General features: G+C 32.7%; 3 protein-coding genes across 6 annotated transcripts; 2 read left to right on the forward strand and 1 right to left on the reverse strand.

The window, feature by feature from the left end:
- LOC146934641 (endoglucanase 8-like) lies at positions 1 to 4,871 on the forward strand. Its single transcript, XM_085706557.1, has 7 exons — positions 1 to 274; positions 349 to 762; positions 1,163 to 1,255; positions 1,649 to 1,810; positions 3,494 to 3,605; positions 3,939 to 4,102; positions 4,325 to 4,871. The coding sequence occupies exons 1-7, from the start codon at positions 62 to 64 to the stop codon at positions 4,649 to 4,651; spliced, it is 1,485 nt and encodes a 494-aa protein (XP_085562683.1). The 5' UTR covers positions 1 to 61; the 3' UTR covers positions 4,652 to 4,871.
- A 3,436-nt stretch (positions 4,872 to 8,307) lies between these two features.
- On the reverse strand, positions 8,308 to 9,563 carry LOC146934642 (protein PLANT CADMIUM RESISTANCE 2-like). The gene is made up of 4 exons (XM_085708439.1): positions 9,463 to 9,563; positions 9,115 to 9,186; positions 8,794 to 9,012; positions 8,308 to 8,684 (listed from the first exon to the last, which is right to left on the reverse strand). The coding sequence occupies exons 1-4, from the start codon at positions 9,527 to 9,529 to the stop codon at positions 8,605 to 8,607; spliced, it is 438 nt and encodes a 145-aa protein (XP_085564565.1). The 5' UTR covers positions 9,530 to 9,563; the 3' UTR covers positions 8,308 to 8,604.
- A 4,853-nt stretch (positions 9,564 to 14,416) lies between these two features.
- LOC146934643 (O-fucosyltransferase family protein) lies at positions 14,417 to 18,961 on the forward strand. Of its 4 annotated transcripts, none has more exons than XR_015007841.1 (4): positions 14,417 to 14,974; positions 15,771 to 17,017; positions 17,864 to 18,138; positions 18,411 to 18,961. XR_015007841.1 is itself a non-coding variant. In XM_085706556.1 (2 exons), the coding sequence occupies exons 1-2, from the start codon at positions 14,565 to 14,567 to the stop codon at positions 16,822 to 16,824; spliced, it is 1,464 nt and encodes a 487-aa protein (XP_085562682.1). In that variant the 5' UTR covers positions 14,417 to 14,564; the 3' UTR covers positions 16,825 to 17,424. The 4 variants fall into 4 exon arrangements, 1 of the variants encoding a protein (XP_085562682.1); XR_015007840.1 differs by having other exon boundaries at positions 17,868 to 18,138; XR_015007839.1 differs by having other exon boundaries at positions 17,941 to 18,138.

Raw genomic sequence — 18,961 nt, forward strand, 5'->3', positions numbered from 1 at the left:
GCTCAAACACATTACTCTTCACCCACAGGGTTATAGTTGGAAGAAAGAAAAAAACAGAAAAATGGCGCGAAATGCTTTATCTTCTATTACCACATTTCGCGTCCTCGCCATACTCCTCCTTTTGCTCCGAACAATAGCCGCCGGTCACGACTATCACGATGCTCTCCGTAAGAGCATTCTTTTCTTTGAAGGACAACGCTCTGGCAAACTCCCGTCTGATCAGCGTCTCCACTGGCGCCGTGACTCTGGAATTCACGACGGTGCCACCGCCGGAGTAAGCCTCATTTCACATAGTGCTCTGTTTTAACCTACATTGCTCTGTTTTTTAATTTGTTGTGGTTGTTTCAGGTGGACTTGACCGGAGGTTACTACGACGCCGGCGACAACATAAAGTTCGGGTTTCCGTTGGCGTTTACAACGACGATGTTAGCTTGGAGTGTGATTGATTTTGGAAGAGTAATGGGACCTGAGCTAGGTAACGCGTTGAAATCAGTGAGGTGGGGAACGGACTATCTTTTAAAGGCGACGTCAAATATAGGTTCCGGCGTGGTGTTTGTTCAAGTCGGTGATCCTTTATCGGACCACAACTGTTGGGAGAGACCGGAAGATATGGATACGTTACGCACAGTTTACAAGATCGATGGGTCCCATCCAGGATCCGACGTGGCAGGTGAAACCGCCGCTGCACTTGCCGCTGCTTCCATCGTGTTCAGATCACGTGATCCTGCTTACTCTAAATTGCTTCTCAATCGTGCCGTTACGGTGCGTCGCTTTCATTCCCATTCCATGCAATCTTCTCTCTCTCTCTCTCTCTCTCTCTCTTTCACTATCCTTTCTTTTCTTCATTTTTTTAATTATTTATTATTATTTTTATGAATGATGAAAAACTAAAAAAAGCAATTTTGTTTGGCTTTAAATTGAAAAGTAGAAAACTAGCGAAACCGTGGTAAATTTAAAAAGTGGTTTGTGAAATCACTTTTTTTGTGCCCATTCCAAGCACTTTACCGGGAATTTAATTTCACTTTTTACTTTTACTACTACGACTTTTTTTTTCTGTTATGAATCACGGAGTTAGTTGGTACATTTATTTATGCATTTAATAAAATTTTCCGTTAAGATATGGTGAGAAAATGACCGTTGATGGTGGTGAGTGTGTGTGCAGGTGTTTGAGTTTGCTGACAGACATCGTGGTGCATACAGTAACAGCCTACGCCGGGCAGTGTGCCCATTTTACTGTGATGTAAACGGTTATCAGGTACTGTATCTTGAGAGTAACATAACAGAACAATACCTCTTTGATGGTACTATTCAGTAGGAGTATTTAATACTTCAGGAATGATATTTTAAAAACCAATTTTCAACAACTTTTGTGACAACTCTCTTTCATACTCTCATTACATACCTTTATTCTCTCTCTTCCTTTTTCTCTCTCTCTATTGTTATTGTCCAATAATAATGGAGGAAAAAGGTTGTCCTTAAAAAGTTGTTGAAAATTGGATGTCAAAATATCATTCCTCTTAATACTTACTATATTACTTTTTTTCTCTCTCTAAGATTAGTAGTATTTGGTTTGTTATAATCATCACAATAAAAATATGTTTAATTTTTAATTTAATTTAATTAATTGGAAAATCACTTGTGGTTTTAGGATGAGTTGCTTTGGGCTGCAGCGTGGTTGCACAAGGCCTCGCGTAGACGTCTATACAGAGAATACATTATTCGTAACGAGGTTGTTTTGAGAGCTGGTGACACCATTAATGAGTTTGGTTGGGACAACAAGCATGCTGGGATTAATGTCCTCATTTCTAAGGTACATTCATTTTAGTAAGATCCTCCCTGTTAATTTCATTGAAGCAGCAATACTAAGTACTACAGTATTTTAGGAAATGTCATTTAATGTTTGTATTTTTTGTTATTACTATTTAATTGAAGTGTGTTATTTTAATATGTTAGTATTATTTGTTACTATGTGTGTGGGTACTTATCGAAGTTTAGTTTGTCTTGTATGTGTTGTTTTTGTTCCTATTGTCTTGCATTCCCCGTTAGGCATGTGGGTGCGCAGTGTGATAGAACTGCTCATTATATTCATCCAATCTAGTGATAAAGTTCCCTTATCACGTGGTCTGTTTGTGCAATGTGATGCACTTTCTCCAATTAGGACTCTATTATTCCTATTGGTCCATTCCCAATATGCATACATTAATCATATAGTATAATCATATGCAAAACACCAAAACAGAGCACTTCACTTAATACTACCATTAATTATTTTCACACCACATGCATTGTGTTTCTTCTGTAAAATGTTTTTTGCTGAAAGTATGAAGTATATGAATCCTTATCTTAAACTTGATTAGATAAAAAAGTAATCCGCTTATAGTAAACCGGTTATATTAAATAAACTAAAACATGTTCAATTATGTCTTTCCATTAAAAAAAAATTAAATCAGGTTCAATAATGTAATAGAGAATAAAGTATTTTTAATTTGACTTTATCTAATTGGTGGGTCACATGGAATCTATGACACGATGAAGAGGTTGTGTGCAACTGTGCATATGCATGGTACAACAAGAAAGGGAATGTTTATGTGAGTACAGATTGGATTTATTTGTTTTAATTTTAGAAAAAGCTTTATCCGTTTGGTGATTGGTATTGAAAGTCAAGATAGCAATGAGAAAAGGGGAGTGTGAAATGCTGATAATTGAATTTGCACATGATGAGAATTTCATTTTTAAGTTTCATGTGGGCACCGTTTTTGTTTATTATTCAAGCAAGACATTCCGTGATAATTGGAACTTTGGATCTAAATTGTCTATGCTTATACCATTGAATTTATTTATGAGATTGATTGATATCAAGGGGCAAATTTGTCTTTAAAACTTGTAGGACTAGAATTTGGGTGGAATGTATTGTCGCTTTAATCTGAACCAAACTGGGTGGCCAAACTCTTTGCCCTCCATATCGTAAACATTTGGAACAAAAAGTCTCACCCCTTAATTAGTTTCATTTAATTTTTTTTAGTTCTGGAAATGGATGGTTCCCACCCAGTACTGCACTATGCATGTGCTCCTCACCATTATTTTCTGCACAATTTCACTTTCTATCAGGGATAGAGTACTCTGTGACTTCCTTTTTTAAGCCCCCATCAACATCATATTTCTTGCATCCTTTTCTTGTAACACACCATTGTGGTAACTTTTTTTTAATCAACCTTTCCCTTGCTGTCACTGCTGTAACTGTGAAATTTATACATGCATTGTACAGTACATTTTACACATACTACTAGTACATTATACTGTACTCTTTAAGAAAAGCAAATACTAGAAAAATGTTATCTATCCAAAAAGTCATTGGGTTTTGTACGGGATTCTGTTAGGTCAGAGACACGGGTTCAGCTCATACACAACATTATATACTACTCCTACTATTAACCTGTGCAATATAAAATAAAAAGCCATCAATAAAATATGAATATTATTTTATCTTGTGCAGGAGGTGTTAATGGGAAGAGCAAATTATTTTTCTTCGTTCAAACGAAATGCAGATGAATTTATTTGTTCAACATTGCCTGGATTTTCTCACGCACAAGTTCAATATTCCCCAGGTATATATATTCCCTCATTGTGTTTTGTTTTGCCCATTTATTTTTGACTTTTGAGAAAGGTGATTCTCCGTGATTATAGCATTTAAATAATGAATATGATTAATGAGACCCATGTGTCCATGACCAAAGGCCTAAGCCATCATTAATGTTTTTTCTTTTTGCAAGGAAAAGCCTTAGATTGAGTGTTTGTATGTATAACTACAATGTTCTCCCTATTTAGTATTGTGCACAGTTATTATTGCATAGACGGCAATATTGGTAGCCACAGTGTTTGTTTGTTTCTTTCCTAAATAACTCAAACTTCCTCTTTTGTTGGTTAACAATGTAAAAAAGGTGGGCTTATCTTCAAGGCTGGTGGAAGTAACATGCAACATGTAACGTCCTTGTCCTTCCTGTTACTAGCTTATTCCAATTACCTAAGCCATGCCAATAAGGTTGTGCCATGTGGTGACACCACTGCCACCCCTGCATTACTCAAAAGCCTTGCCAAACGCCAGGTCAGCTTCATTTCCCCGTTGATTAATTCTTTGGGACCAATTTCTTGTTTTCAACATCAGACAAAACTAACGGCTAGATTTTTTGTCTTTATGACATTGAACTCATTGAAGTAAAATAAAATGACATCAACACGTGATATATACACAAAGTTGGTAACGTTACTCTAATAATTCACACTACATGTGAATGTACATGCTAACGTTGCTTTCATTTACTACTAGGTTAACTACATTCTTGGGGATAACCCGTTGGGAATGTCCTACATGGTTGGTTATGGTAAACGCTACCCACAGAGGATACACCATAGAGGAAGCTCAATTCCCTCAGTTTCAGCCCATCCAGCCCACATTGGATGCAAAGCTGGATCTCAATATTTCTTCAGCCCAAACCCTAACCCAAATGTCTTGGTTGGAGCTGTAGTTGGTGGGCCTACCAACACTACAGATTCGTTCCCTGATTCCAGGCCTTTCTATCAGCAGTCTGAGCCCACGACATATATCAATGCACCACTTGTGGGTCTGCTCGCTTTCTTTTCAGCTCATCCTTGATGTTGCACATTGTATAATCTAATATAATATATCTATGTGGTGGGCAAAATGGTCACCCTCTATTGTTCTTGAAAAGGGAAAAGAAAATGGGGAAGAATGTTTACTAGTTATTATGATTTGAGGTTGTTTACTAGTTTCTATCAATTAAGTGTAGCAAAATTGCAATCTGTATACTAATTGATGATGATTTTATGAAGTGGCAAGTCTATATGAAAGTTAAGGCTAATGTTAACTTGTGCCATCAAGGCACAGAAGTAAAAATAGAAATGTTTTGTTGTAATTAATGTATTTGAATTTAACTTTTTGACTTTTAACTAATTAAATGCACAAAATTTAAGAAACAATTTCTACTTTTGGGTTGCTTAACATGTGCCCTAAGGGCACAAGTTAACATGACCCGAAAGTTAATTATCTACCATGGTTAAAAGTTTGTTTTTTAATTTTCTTGAGTAACTTTCTTAAAAAATCATGAAGAGCAACTTCCTTGTCCACGTTTAGCCTTTGAAACCTTAAGAAAGACAGTACAAAAAAAATAAAATCTGTTTAAGTAGTTCTATCACTATTAGCTCCTTTTCTTCTTCCATTTTCTTGATTTCAGGCCATTGGTAGTTTATAGAAACATTCATAGTGAAACAGATTCTTCATTCTTGACAACACTTGATATTGGCAACCATTGCATAAGATCGTTAAGAGCAACTTCCTTCCCAATTCTTGATTTCAGGCCATTGGTAGTTTATAGAAACATCCATAGTGAAACAGATTCTTCATTCTTGACAACACTTGATATTGGCAACCATTGCATAAGATCGTTAAGAGCAACTTCCTTCCCAATCAACAAAAGTTACTGAGATATTTTAACAAGAGCAATACTACTACTTACTTTTCCCACGAAGGCATCACGATTTTGCAATCAACCAATTATAGGCATGCATCAGCGGCAAATCACGGTGGACAATTAGCTGGTTAGTGGCTGGACATGTTTATGTTAATGAATGATTCTTAGAAATAAATTCATGGCACTACACATATTTTTCTCACAAACTCAATGATTGACAAATCTAGACCATGCGGAGTACTAGTATACCGACTCTTTTTGTTTGGGGTACAATGTATACCGAGTCTTTATTTCAGTAAATTCATGTCACTACACATATTTTCCTTTTTCTTTGATTTACCTTTGTTTTATGATTTCTGTTTGAATTGTCGTTAATTACATGTTTGATCATTGATGGTTTGTTGCTAAGATATAATGATAAAATAATTGTAATTTATTTGACCGGCAATGCTATATAATGCGATAAAAAACATCCCGAATTTATCCCGATGCTGATGTAGTACTGCTTCAGAAAAGAGAGATAGTGCTTTAATTCCGATAAGAGCAATGTTATATCTCTAGAAAAATAACATCAAGAATTCTTCAAGAATAAAGAATAGTCAATCACAATGCACTATTTGCCACAATTCAAGGAGGTGTGGCTGAAAAATAGGAAGTGGACAAATTAATCATCCAATTAAAATTTGCCAACTGTGTCTTGAAAAATTCTTGAAACTATTTTTCTTGAGAAGTAGCATTTTCCTTCCGATAATAGTGGAAAACATGCTGGTGAATGTGTTGACCAGCCAATCAAACAAATTCGTGACCGGTTCGTGGGATAGTTTTCGCTTGATATACCATTTTCCTTTATTTGACTATTGATGGTTGCGTATGAGCCTTACACAGACTACGTTGATACTATGTGTACAAGAAGAACTATAGCCAACTGAGGTTGTTATGAAGACCAACAATCTATATTGCTTCATATTCTTTTTTTTATGTTAAAAGTATGAAAACAAAACCCAGGTCGACTCTTTCAAAAAACAAAAAACTCAAATCGGTTGCTCCAAAGATAATAGAAGGTTAGTTGTCCATAAAGTCTCGTACACTATAGTTTCCGCATAGGTAAGATCCAAGAACCTGTGAACAACTATAGTAAAAAAAATCAAAGAAATATATTACACCAAAATTATATTTTCTCTTTATATATATATATATATATATATATATATATATATATATATATATATATATATATATATATATATATATATATATATATATATATGGGTTTGCTACAATAGACCCACTCATTTTCAGGAAGGTCTATTTTAGCAACCAACACCTTTTCATTAGGACACAAAGACCCTTGTTTTGTTTTTTTAGGAATATTAAAACTGAAGGGCAAAAAAGTAGTTTTCATTTATTTTTTTCGAGAGCTTTTCCTGTTCCTTCATTCTCTTTCTTCCTTCTCTGCTGAAGACCTTCTTCTCTCTTGCACATAATTTGTTTGCTCAAACCTTTAACCATAAACGTTGACACAACCAAACCTTTCTTTTGCTTATTTAATTCACTAAAATAAGAATAATATAATTAAATTAGTTCTCACAATCTTGCTACTGCTCAATCCAGCAATTATGTGTTCCTATTGAATTTGAAAATGTCCTAGAGAAACAGGGAAGAAGGAAAATAAGGATTGAATATATTTTACACCAAGAGAGTTGGATGCTTGAATGTTCAATTCATTGAGATGCCAATAAACCTAGTTACGACCCCTTTTTAGAATTGCAGGTTTTAACTTCAATGAAACGTCCTGCTGCGGCGCCGACGACGTCGGAAATATAAACCCAGGAGGGATAACAGAGAAACAAAGAAGGTGCAGTGGCGCCGACGTTCGAAATGTGAAGGAGGGATAACACAGAAGCTAAGAAGGAAGAAAGAGAATGTGAACTCTAAAAAAATAATAGAAAATAAAAAGAAAAACTGACTTTAAATGAAAACTACCTTTTTGCCCTTCAGTTTTAATATTCCAAAAAAAACAAAACAAGGGTCTTTGTGTCCTAATGAAAAGGTGTTGGCTGCTAAAATAGACCTTCATGAAAATGAGTGGATCTATTGTAGCAAACCCCATAATTATATATATATATATATATATATATATATATATATATATATATATATATATATATATATTGAAGATTTTCATAAATGCACCCAGTCAGAAATAGAAATGAGTAAATCAATCAAGTAACTTTTTATTTTTATGCTGCCAAATTTATGGTCGTCTGTTGAGCTTTTTTTTATTTTCCTTAATTTGTAAAATATACAATTAATGCTAAACGAACCACAAATAATCATTTAGAGCGATTCTTTTTAAAGAAAACAATCAATTGGAGTACATTTTTTACAATTACATGTGTGAGCTCTAACCATTATACTACTAGACCAAAAATAAATAAATATAAGATGTATAATTCCATAAAAAAAAAAAAAAGATGTACATCTTCGGGTCATTATTATGAGGAAAAAACAATTTATATGTTATTTGAATAACCTCATCTATAGACCAAATACACTAGTTATTAAATGAATCTAAAAAAATTATTTTTTATTCATAATAATGATTGGAGGTGTAATAATTATCATTATTTTGAATATCAATATGTAATATATTATGTGTATATATAAAACCATTGGCATAAATACAATAAATCATTTGTCCAACAACATTTGGATAAAATAATAAGGTACCTCTTTCAACTCTAATAAGATGTTGTGAATTTCAGAATACAATCGTTTTAAATGAGAGTTCTTTTTTTTTTTTACAAAACTTAAATGTTCAGGGTTCAAACCCCGACCACCATCAAAAAGTCATTCATTGTTATCTTAAAAAAAACAGTAACATGGAATCACATTAAATATCAATGAAAAACAATTCATTCATCTTTGTCAAATAAACCAACGATAATGGAACTTACACACCACCAAACAAACCCCAACGATAATAGAAAGTTTTAAACTTCAAAATACATCCAAATAAACCCAAACAAATAGAAAACCAAAATGGAAAACAAACACATGGAAATCAATTCCTTCTTCTGAACTTTGACTAGCATGAATGAATATTATATGTCATTGGCTATTTACGGGCCATGCCACTTTCCGCTGTTGGAGCCTCCATCACCCCTCTGGTTTTCACTCTCACATTTTCTTTCCAACCTGATAAAAACACAATAAAAATGAGATTATGGAAACATGGATGTGCGTTATATTACTACTCTTTCCGATCTAAGTTACAAACAAAAATCGGATGGAGTAGTCTAATTACCAGCAGACACGTCGTAACCACGGGCTTCTAGCTCACGAAAATCTTGGCAAATGGAAATTGATGCGAGACAACAACAGGTACTGATGCAATCACAAGTTTTGCTCCCATCAATTCCATAAATCTTCCTTAATTTTGTACGATAAATGCATGCATAGAGTGACGACCCAACATAAGTAAAACCACCAAGCAGGCAGTAAAATAGTCCGTGCACACAACAAGCTGCAATGTTACCAAAACAAAACAAAACAAAAAAATATTCAGAATTTAATCATGAATAAAATAGTAACTTCATATTATAAAGATATTGGATCACACACTTACAAGTTGTTCCTTCGTCAAGAATCTCAGCTACCCTTCCAAAGGCAACACAGGGACAAAATAATGTGAGGCAACCTACACATGATAAAAAATCAAAAGCATGAAACTAAGCCAGTGTGTATTTGAATTGACGGTAAGTTTAGGTAATATGATTTTTTTGAAACCCTAAATTAAATACTATAAGATATATAACTTTTGCAGTAATTATGATACTGCACCGTAACTCTTTCAAACTCAATGTCAGTCCAAACGTTCGTGCATACTTTTCTAATTCTTAAACATACATATGTGTGTGTGAATATAAAAACAATTAAACAAGGGAAAAAATTGCATTAAGGGTGTGAAAATTACAAGAGCGACAATGAGATGAACAATCACAGTAGCCGGTGTGCCACGAATGAGAAGCATTGTGGACCATTTTTGGAGAGTTTAATTACTGTTTAGTATATTAACCAAAGAATAATATTGTGTGTGGTGAAAATATGGCCTCTATGAGTCTGTATATATATTGAAGAGAAAGGACATTGAATTCAATAAGGGAACCCATTTTAAGGCACTAATTAGAAAAATTAAGTTAATTCACGCGGGTTAATACGCGCTTCAGATCAAATATTTCTGCATTGGATTTAATAATTCGGTGGCGATAAAAAAAAAAGCATGTTTATTAATCTCATCAATCCATATTTAATACTCTTAAGATGGAAGATATGAATAAAAGGAATGGAGATGTCCGTATTAACGCTATCAACGGCAAAATGAGTAAAATGTGGACAAAGAAAAACAAAAAAAGAACAATATTAATGAATTTTTTTTAATTTTTTTGTCAAGTAATATATAGTGGTGAGATCACACATTTTAGAAGTGGATAAGTCAAGTGTCCAATGTGAAACAACATTTCTACCAATTGAGTTAAGCTCACACAGACTTAATTTTTATTTTAAAATGTAAAGAAATGATATAAAGAAACAAACATTCAGGGTGTGTTTGTTTTGTTTCAAGATATAAAAAAAGGGAAATGGGCATGGTTAATGAGTCAAATATGATAATATTTTGCATTAAATGTTGTGTAATCAATGCATGGATTGTGTAATCAATGCTTAAAAAGTTTCCTTTTTGCCTTAAAATTTCCTTTCTTAGATTCCTTAACCAGTGCTCCGGGGGCACCGGTTAGCATGACCCATAAAAAAATACGTGAAGTTATTTCATGGTATTTAAAAAAAATGTTAGGTTAACATTATAATATTTTCATAAATCTTAAAAATATGGATTATAATATGTAGTTACACATAAATTTATTCTCATCTTCATGGTAGCTTTATTGCCACTTTCTTTTTTAGATTTTTTTTTTCTATTTCCAACAACATTTTATACGTGAGAATAAAATTTAATAAATTTATAACAAAAATAGCCATGTATATTTCTATCATTTTATTCCCAAAAATCTACAAATAAAAATTGAAACAAACACACCCTCAGAATAGAAGTGTTCTTATATATTTAAAAGTTGCAAAGTTAACGTTAACATAAAAAGCTTCAAAACAACCACACTATCTAACTAAAAAAAAAATTGAAAATTATGTCATGGTTAGAATCGCTTTAAATTTAAGAAGGTAGAGTGTTTCACTAATTAAAGCATATGAGAATCCTTTATTCTTGCATTTAAGCCAAAACAATACCAACACTTGAACAGGCCTAAAGGTGTACTTATTAAACGATCGTGTTGGTCGAACCCCACAAAATTACATTGCTTCTTTTTTTTTTATTTGAATAAAAATTACATTGCTTCTAAATTCACCAAAATACAATTTTTTTTGAAAGAAAATTTACCAAAATACATGTCATCCAAATCGCATATAAAAGCATTCTTTTACTTTCTTACCATGAGAAACCAAACCTATGAATTGAACCGGAAAATTAAAATGAGATGTGTAGATAGGTCCTCCAAATAAGGCACGAGCAGAAAAATAATTGACTCAAAAACATTTTTTTTTTCAAAAAATAAACAAATGCTACTCCGCAAAACAGAAAATAAAAAATGTTTTTTTAACAAAATAAAATAAGAAATGTTAGGAGCATTTCACGTGAGTTTCGTGAGCGTTTCATTCGTGCCATACAGTGGTGCCAAAAAAAACGATTGAATATATTTTTAGAAATTTGAAAAACCATAAATGGATACACTATAGTTTGTTTTGGATAGAGACATGATACGGTATAAATGTAAACAAAGACAAAATATGATAACTGCATATTAAACAATTATGTGATGCTACATAATAAAATTTGAAGAATGCTTGAATGAGTTTCTTTAAAAAATAATTTATTGAAGGAGTATTACATGTATCAAATATATTTGTTTTTATCTTTGCTCTCAAAGTTCACAGATTGAAACGCATTTTTGAGACATAATATTTTCTTTGAAATGAAATACAATAAATTTCATGAGTTCACCAGCTAACATATAATTTTGAACAATCCTTCCACATGCAAATTCATTTTACATTTTAAAATATTTTAATTTTTTAATTTTAAAAGATTAAAATTAATTGGGATACGAGTGACATCTTAATTATAACATTTTCAGAAAGAAAAAAAAACTCCATAACATTTAGTAGTTATAAAAAAAATCATTTATTTTAAAGAAAGTGTAGTTTAACATGTACTACTATAATATTTTCCTAAAATATAAATCCACATTTTTAATTTGGCAATTAATATAATTGACACACCTTCATTCTATATCTCAAACTGCAGCCTTACTTAATTGGTATATTTAATTTCAATTTATTTTTCACCAAACTTCCTTAATTTAACATTAAGTGTATAATGTTAGCAAATAAAACTTGTCAAAAAAAAATGTTGGCAAATCAAAAAATAGGTGCATAATTGTATACCAAAAAAATCCCTTAAAAAAGGGAAATTTTATCTTGTACCCATACTGTTATACTTTCACCCCTAAAATTTAAAAAAAAAAATAATCCAATTTTACCATTATTGCCATTTAACATGTTACACCTTCATTTCTAACCCCCACTTTTTGAAAAACTTTAATGTACATTTTCGATTAGCTATTTAATTTGGGATAACTCATATCGATCCTTCAAAAAAAGATAACTCATTGCTCCATCTCACCCAAATCTTAGACTTTCAGTTTCTCAAATTTTTCGGATTTGGGTGCTTCCTAATTAGATAAAGGATAATCCTTCGATGAGCCAACATCAATTCTCTTTATTTTTGTTATTTGTTTATTGAGGATGAGAAGCTCTTTGATTAATTTTATGACTAAATTAGGTTAATCAAAAAGTGGCCATGGCAAGCTTCTCGTTTTTTCTTTCGATCCTAGATTACATGGAATAGGCCAAACCCCAACTCATATATTTCTTTCTCTCCTCTTTCTATTTAATTTAATTTAATTAAATTTTCTGGGCTTTGCATTTTACTGTCATTCATCATCAACAAAAATGAATAGATAAATTAAAGCCTACAAAGTCATTTAATTTCAACTCTCTACATGTGAATGAAACAATTTTTTCATAGAAAAGGAACAAAGCTATATACACTAGGACGATAAAGTAAGAATCAGAGTGTTTAAGAAACGTCAACAGGAAACTGTTGACAGCGATTGCCGGGAAGAAACTTCAACCAAAAACTCGTTGACTTGTAATTTCGGATAACAATATCTTCAAATCTGGAAAGAAACGATTTTGGTAATCAAGGTAATACCGGAAAACCCGTAACATGTTTTCCAGCACACACTCGAACTCTCTGTTATTTCCTCTACAAAAATAACTGGGTGTGGAACAAACAAGAACGGATGAAGAATTTTACTATATATAAGAGGGTAAAATAGGTACTTTGAGTAAAATATCGGGGTGAGGATATAAATGTAAGGGTGTGGGGTAAAATTTCCTTAAAAAAATTGTATAAAAAAAGTTCATGAATCGTGTCATTTTTAATGCCAAAGGGATGTTAATAATTTTTTAAAAGTATTTTTTTTTTGTTTCTGAAGATACAAATAATAAATAAATTATTATCAATATATTTTTTAAAAATAATTGTGCGCAAAAATTAGGTTAAAATGTTGGGTTAAATATGTTTTTGGTCCCTATAAATATATCAAATTTTAGTTTTAGTTCCTCTAAAATTTTCCTCTGACTTCTAGTCCTTATAAAATTTCCAATCATAATTTTTTATCCCTATTTTTGAGCCAACTCATGTATTTTTTAATGAAATTATGTAGAAATGTATAGTATATTGTAAAAATTTCTCAAAAAAAAAATAATTTTTTTAACAAAACATGAATTAAATATGAATTTTTATATTTTTGGCGGTTAAAAATTCATATTTAACTTATGTTCTGTTAAAAAATTATTTTTTTTTGGAAAGATTTTTACAATATTCTACACATTTATGCACAATTTCATTATAATATACAAAATTAACTTAAAAATACAGAAAATTTTATAGGGACTAAAAGTTGAAGAAATTTTTTAGAGGGACTAGAACGAAAAGTTGATATATTTATAGGGAACAAAAACATACTTAATTCTATATTTTATTTCTTTAAAAAAAGTAATATACTTTATTAATATCATATTTTAAAATATTTTTAAAAAATAATTTAAGATCATTTTTACACATGTTTTTTTTTTTTTTTTGGTATTGTATTCTTACACATGTTTGACACGAGTTCACATATTAGTTAGAATTAAATTGAAGGTTTATCAACAAATCAATTTTACTCATGATTGACCAGCTCTATCAAACGATGACTCATTCAAGAGAATCAAAGTTTAATTTTCAAGTGAACTCTTGATAGAGCTATATTTATGTCATGGTTGAACTCTGGATTACGAATGTCTCTTTAAAAGAAAGAAAATTGAAGGTTTATTCTAAGTTTAATGTCTGTTTGATAAGACATACAAACGAACTTATGACTTTAGAGCTTATAAGCTCATACACTTATCATATGATTAAAAAAACCTGTCTGATAACATTCATTTTTACACGAACTTACAATTCATTTATTAGCTTATAGCGATTTTTTATAAGGTAATCCAAGTAGTTTAGAACTTATAAATACTACTAAATGCATATTTTTTATGTGATTTTATATTTATAATCTATTTTAATCGTTTTTTTTTGACAACAATCTATTTATTTTAACCGTTAAATCTATCAAACATTGGCAAACTCAATTAGTATGTCATCAAGAACAGTTTAAGTTAAAGTTAATCCGTTTTTTTTTACCAAACATGGCCTTAATCCTCCGCTCTACATCTGGATTTTACTCTTCCTGGCGCGTGGTATTCTCAATCTCTTCATCTCTCTCACAGCTTCATTATCACAGATTCGCTCCATTCTCAAAACCATAACGCACACACATCGAATCTTCGATTCCGAACCTAACTCTTAAATCTTCAACTTGAATTTGAATAGCATTAAACCCTAACAAAATGTTACCTAAAAGAAAACCACATTACAACAAATTCCCACTCATTCCCATAACCCTCTTTGCCACATTCTTTTCATTCCTTTTTCTTTATTACTATTACGCCAAACGCGATTCTCATTTCTCTGAATTCTCCCAAACATTACCAACAACATCACAATGCTCTTCCCAAGCTTTAGCCTTAAGCGAGAAATTCATGTGGTATGCACCTCACAGTGGATTCAGCAACCAGCTTTCGGAGTTTAAACACGCTCTTTTGATTGCTGGGATACTTAATCGGACTTTGGTTGTTCCTCCTATTTTGGATCATCATGCCGTTGCTTTAGGTAGTTGTCCTAAGTTTCGTGTTGTCGAACCCAATGATATTCGGTTTTCTGTTTGGGATCATGTCATCGAACTCCTTCGAGCTGGAAGGTTAGTTTATTTTGTTGAAAAACTGTCGAATTCTGGTCAAGTAGGCTGCAAGAAATGCTTAGATTTAATATATGATTTCTTTCAACTCACGATTCAGTGACTACAAATTGGATTTTCAATTTGAAATTAGGTTTACGTTTGGATACACAATTTAATTAACTCTTATAGCATTAATGCTTATGTTTAAGCTATTTTTATAACAAAAGGTAAAATAAAGTCAATTTCTTTTCATGTAAGGTATCAGTTGTTTCCGCAAGCTAATCGGGAGAGTTTATGGAAATAAGTTAAAAACAACTTATGGACATGTCATAAATAAGCTGTTTCCATAATCTCTTCTAAACAGTCTCAAAAGTGCTTATGTCAGTAGACAGACTTAAATAAGCAAATCCAAGAGGACTCTAGATACTGATAACATCGCTCATTTTGATTCCATGATTTTTCACACAACATAGTTACTCTGATATATAAAAAATTTCTATTGGATTTTTTTTTTTATATGTAATTGAGTTAAAAAGGGCAACCCGGTGCACTAGAGCTCCCACATATGCAGGGTCCGGGAAGGGGTCCCACCATTTGGTGTATTGCACGCCTTACCCTATTTTACACAAGAGGCTGTTTCCAGGACTTGAACCCGTGATGTAATTGAGTTAATTTCCTTTTTTCTCGTAATAATAGCAATGTCTGCAACTTCTAAGCTGTGATTTTAGGGTCTGAGTTACATCTTTGTATCATGTAAACTACACTGCACTTGGTCATCTGTATGAATTTTAAGTTTCCGTCCACTCTTTTCTTGCAGGTATGTCTCCATTGCTGAAATTATAGATATCTCATCTTTAGTTTCTTCTAGTCTTGTTCGAGTTATTGATCTGAGGGATTTTGTTTCGATATGGTGTGGCATAAGCTTAGATTTGGCTTGTAATAATGATCCAAAGTCACAGTCATCTGTTTCTGAAAGCCTAAAGCAATGTGGATCCTTGCTATCAGGGTTTCATGGGAATATTGAAAAGTGTATATATGCTATCAATGAAGATTGCAGAACTACAGTGTGGACTTATCATGTAGACGGTCACGAGGATGGTATGTTGGATTCATTCCAACCGGAGGAACAGCTGAAGCAGAGAAAGAAAATATCGTTTGTTAGGAGACGGAGGGATGTATTTAGGACACTTGGTCCCGGTTCTAAAGTTGAATCAGCTTCAATGCTAGCATTTGGAAGCCTTTTCTCAGCTCCATACAAAGGTTCCGAGTCATATATTGATATTCATGAATCTCATCAGGAGCAGAGGTTTTTATCTTTGATGGAGAAGATTAAGTTTCTTCCATATGTCCCAGAAGTTATGAATGCTGGAAAGGAGTTCGCTAAAGCAACCATAAAAGCTCCATTTCTTTGTGCACAGCTTAGATTACTGGATGGGCAGTTTAAGAATCATCATAAGGTTACATTTGATGGGTTAAGGCAAAAATTAGAATCTTTGATGCAGAAAGGCCATCAACCCATACACATTTTTGTAATGACTGATCTTCCAAGAAATAATTGGACTGGTACTTACTTAGGTGATTTAACTGGTGATGCACATAACTATAAGGTGCATTTCTTAAGAGAAGATGATCAGCTAGTTATGCAAGCAGCCAAAAAACTAACCACAGCAGGTTACGGGCAGAGGTTTATTCCAAATTCAGATTCTAGAATTGGTAAAAAGTATTGCTCCAATCAGATATTACCTGATGTTCTTCTTTATGTTGAGCAGACTGTATGCAGTTGTGCATCTCTTGGTTTTATTGGAACTCCTGGATCAACCATTGCTGAAAATATAGAACTAATGAGAAAATTTGGTTCTTGTTCTAGTTGAAGTTGACAACTCCGTGGAAAATCATTTTTATCATAAGGCACTATATCCTATTGGAGTGATCGAGAGATAGTTCAATCATGTTGTACCAGGAAATGAAAGCACAAGCCATGTTTTGAGTTATCTATTCTCTTCCCAAGTTATGACGATTAGTCAGCTTTGCCGCAACTCCGTGGAAAATCATTTTCATCATAAGGTACTAAATCCTATTGGAGTGATGGAGAGCTAGTTTAATCATGTTGTACCAGGAAATGAATGCACAAGCCATGTTTTGAGCTATCTATTCTCTTCCCAAGTTTTGACGATTAGTAGGAGACACTGTATAGTCAAGGGCATTACTCTTACTTTAGATAAAAAAAATCTACCACGGCTGTTCGATTCCAGCAAAACATGTGGTCTTATCTCATGATTGAAAGTTTTTTTTCTTTTGTTTCTGCAATTATCCTTTATCCTTTTCTATTTCTTCTGATTTAGTACATCCCTCTCAATAAGTTGTGTTTCTGTCATTAGGTTTGCACAATAGTTGACCAAATGCTACCAAACAACAAATCGTTAAGATATTTTTATCAGAATGAAGTGATTCTTAGTATTCTATAATGATTATTTTTGGGACTCATTGTAAAAACGGTTTTTTACTTATTTTATTTTTTCCTTTAACATCTTTTGCATTGAAAAAGCTTAGGAATTTGTAGTTATAGTTAAAAAAATTTCCTTTGCTCTGATGTTATGTAACCACCACCAGAGTACCAGTTATAGCAATGATGGTTTGTAATTTTCGTTTGTTCTGTTAATTGGATACTTATCTGACTTTGCTCTGTGCAACTCGATTTCTGAAAGTAAGTTGCAGTACATATAGAAGGTTGACAAACCTCTTTTATGAGATTTCTGTTATGACAATTTAATTTTAAATTCTCTACAAAACAAGACTACCTTCGTTGAATAATTATTGTAGATTTGCTATTATTGTTGCCAATTTAGATAAACAAGAAAAATAGATTAAATAGGAGAAAGAAAAGGATTGAATTAAGTTATGTTTTGGAAGGAAGATGGAAAGAAAAATGGAGGGTGAGCTGAGTCTATTGTCTGAAGCTGAGAACTAATGGCCATTCAATGATGCAGAATAATTTGAAGAGCATAAGGGACTAGAATGATGTAAATGATTTGAGGTCAATCTGGGGTGTTCTCACTTTATGCTTGATCTTCTTGGTTTGATGGGTGCTTTTAGCACCTCTTCAGCTAGCATTGCTTCTCAAGAGGTGAAGAGGTTGAACCAAGAAATAACAACATAGACAAAGAATCAGTCTGGTAAATAACGAGGTAAGAGGAATTTTGAGATAATAAGTAAATGGATATGTTTGTGATGCAAGATAGAAATTACTGCATTTGAACCTTTGCCTACATCTTTTAAGATTGTTTCTAGTTCCTACATTTACTGACCTATGTAGCATGCTCTATGAAGCACAAACACCTCGGATTAGGCGTGTCCCGGTGTCAGACTTTAGTTAGACTTTCACTTTGTCTGTGCATTCTTTTTCTTTTAACTACACTTTTACAAATTACATGAAACTGAAAGTTCTTTCCACTCCTAGGTTTAGAAGTCATCAGTTGATTATTACTTGATTACTTGATGGGGCAAAGGAGCAAATAGACCACAACTACTGTACGCCATCTGACATCTTTTGCAAATATTCCAGATTTGTTTCTCTTTTTATCTTCGGTTTTACACACACCTGCTATTGAAATTACTACCTGTGATGTATTTTTTTAATTCCGGATTACCCTGATGGTTTATAGCATCCCTTTTCTCTTCCGCTTTACATTAAACTGTTGGTTGTCTTTCCACTCCTATGTTCAGAAGTCATTAGTTGATTACTTGATGAGGCAAATGAGCAAAGAGATCACAAGTACCGCACTGTATCTGATATCACACAAATTATTGTTTTGTTCAGTACATTACATGATCTGAATCTGTATTTGTTAGTCTATTGTTGGGTTATTGGCAGGAGAATTATGGGGTGCTTTATAATTGCTTGTACTTGCTACTGTCAGCAAGAGTAGAATGCCAAAATCTGTATATCACTAAATGCTGTGAAAATTAAAAGTGTGCAATTCCACTTCATTAATTGATGTCTTAGGCAAA

The sequence above is a fragment of the Medicago sativa genome, chromosome 4, assembly GCF_051527215.1.
Source record: "Medicago sativa cultivar Bolivia chromosome 4, Bolivia_mono, whole genome shotgun sequence".
NCBI classification, from domain to species: Eukaryota; Viridiplantae; Streptophyta; class Magnoliopsida; order Fabales; family Fabaceae; genus Medicago; species Medicago sativa.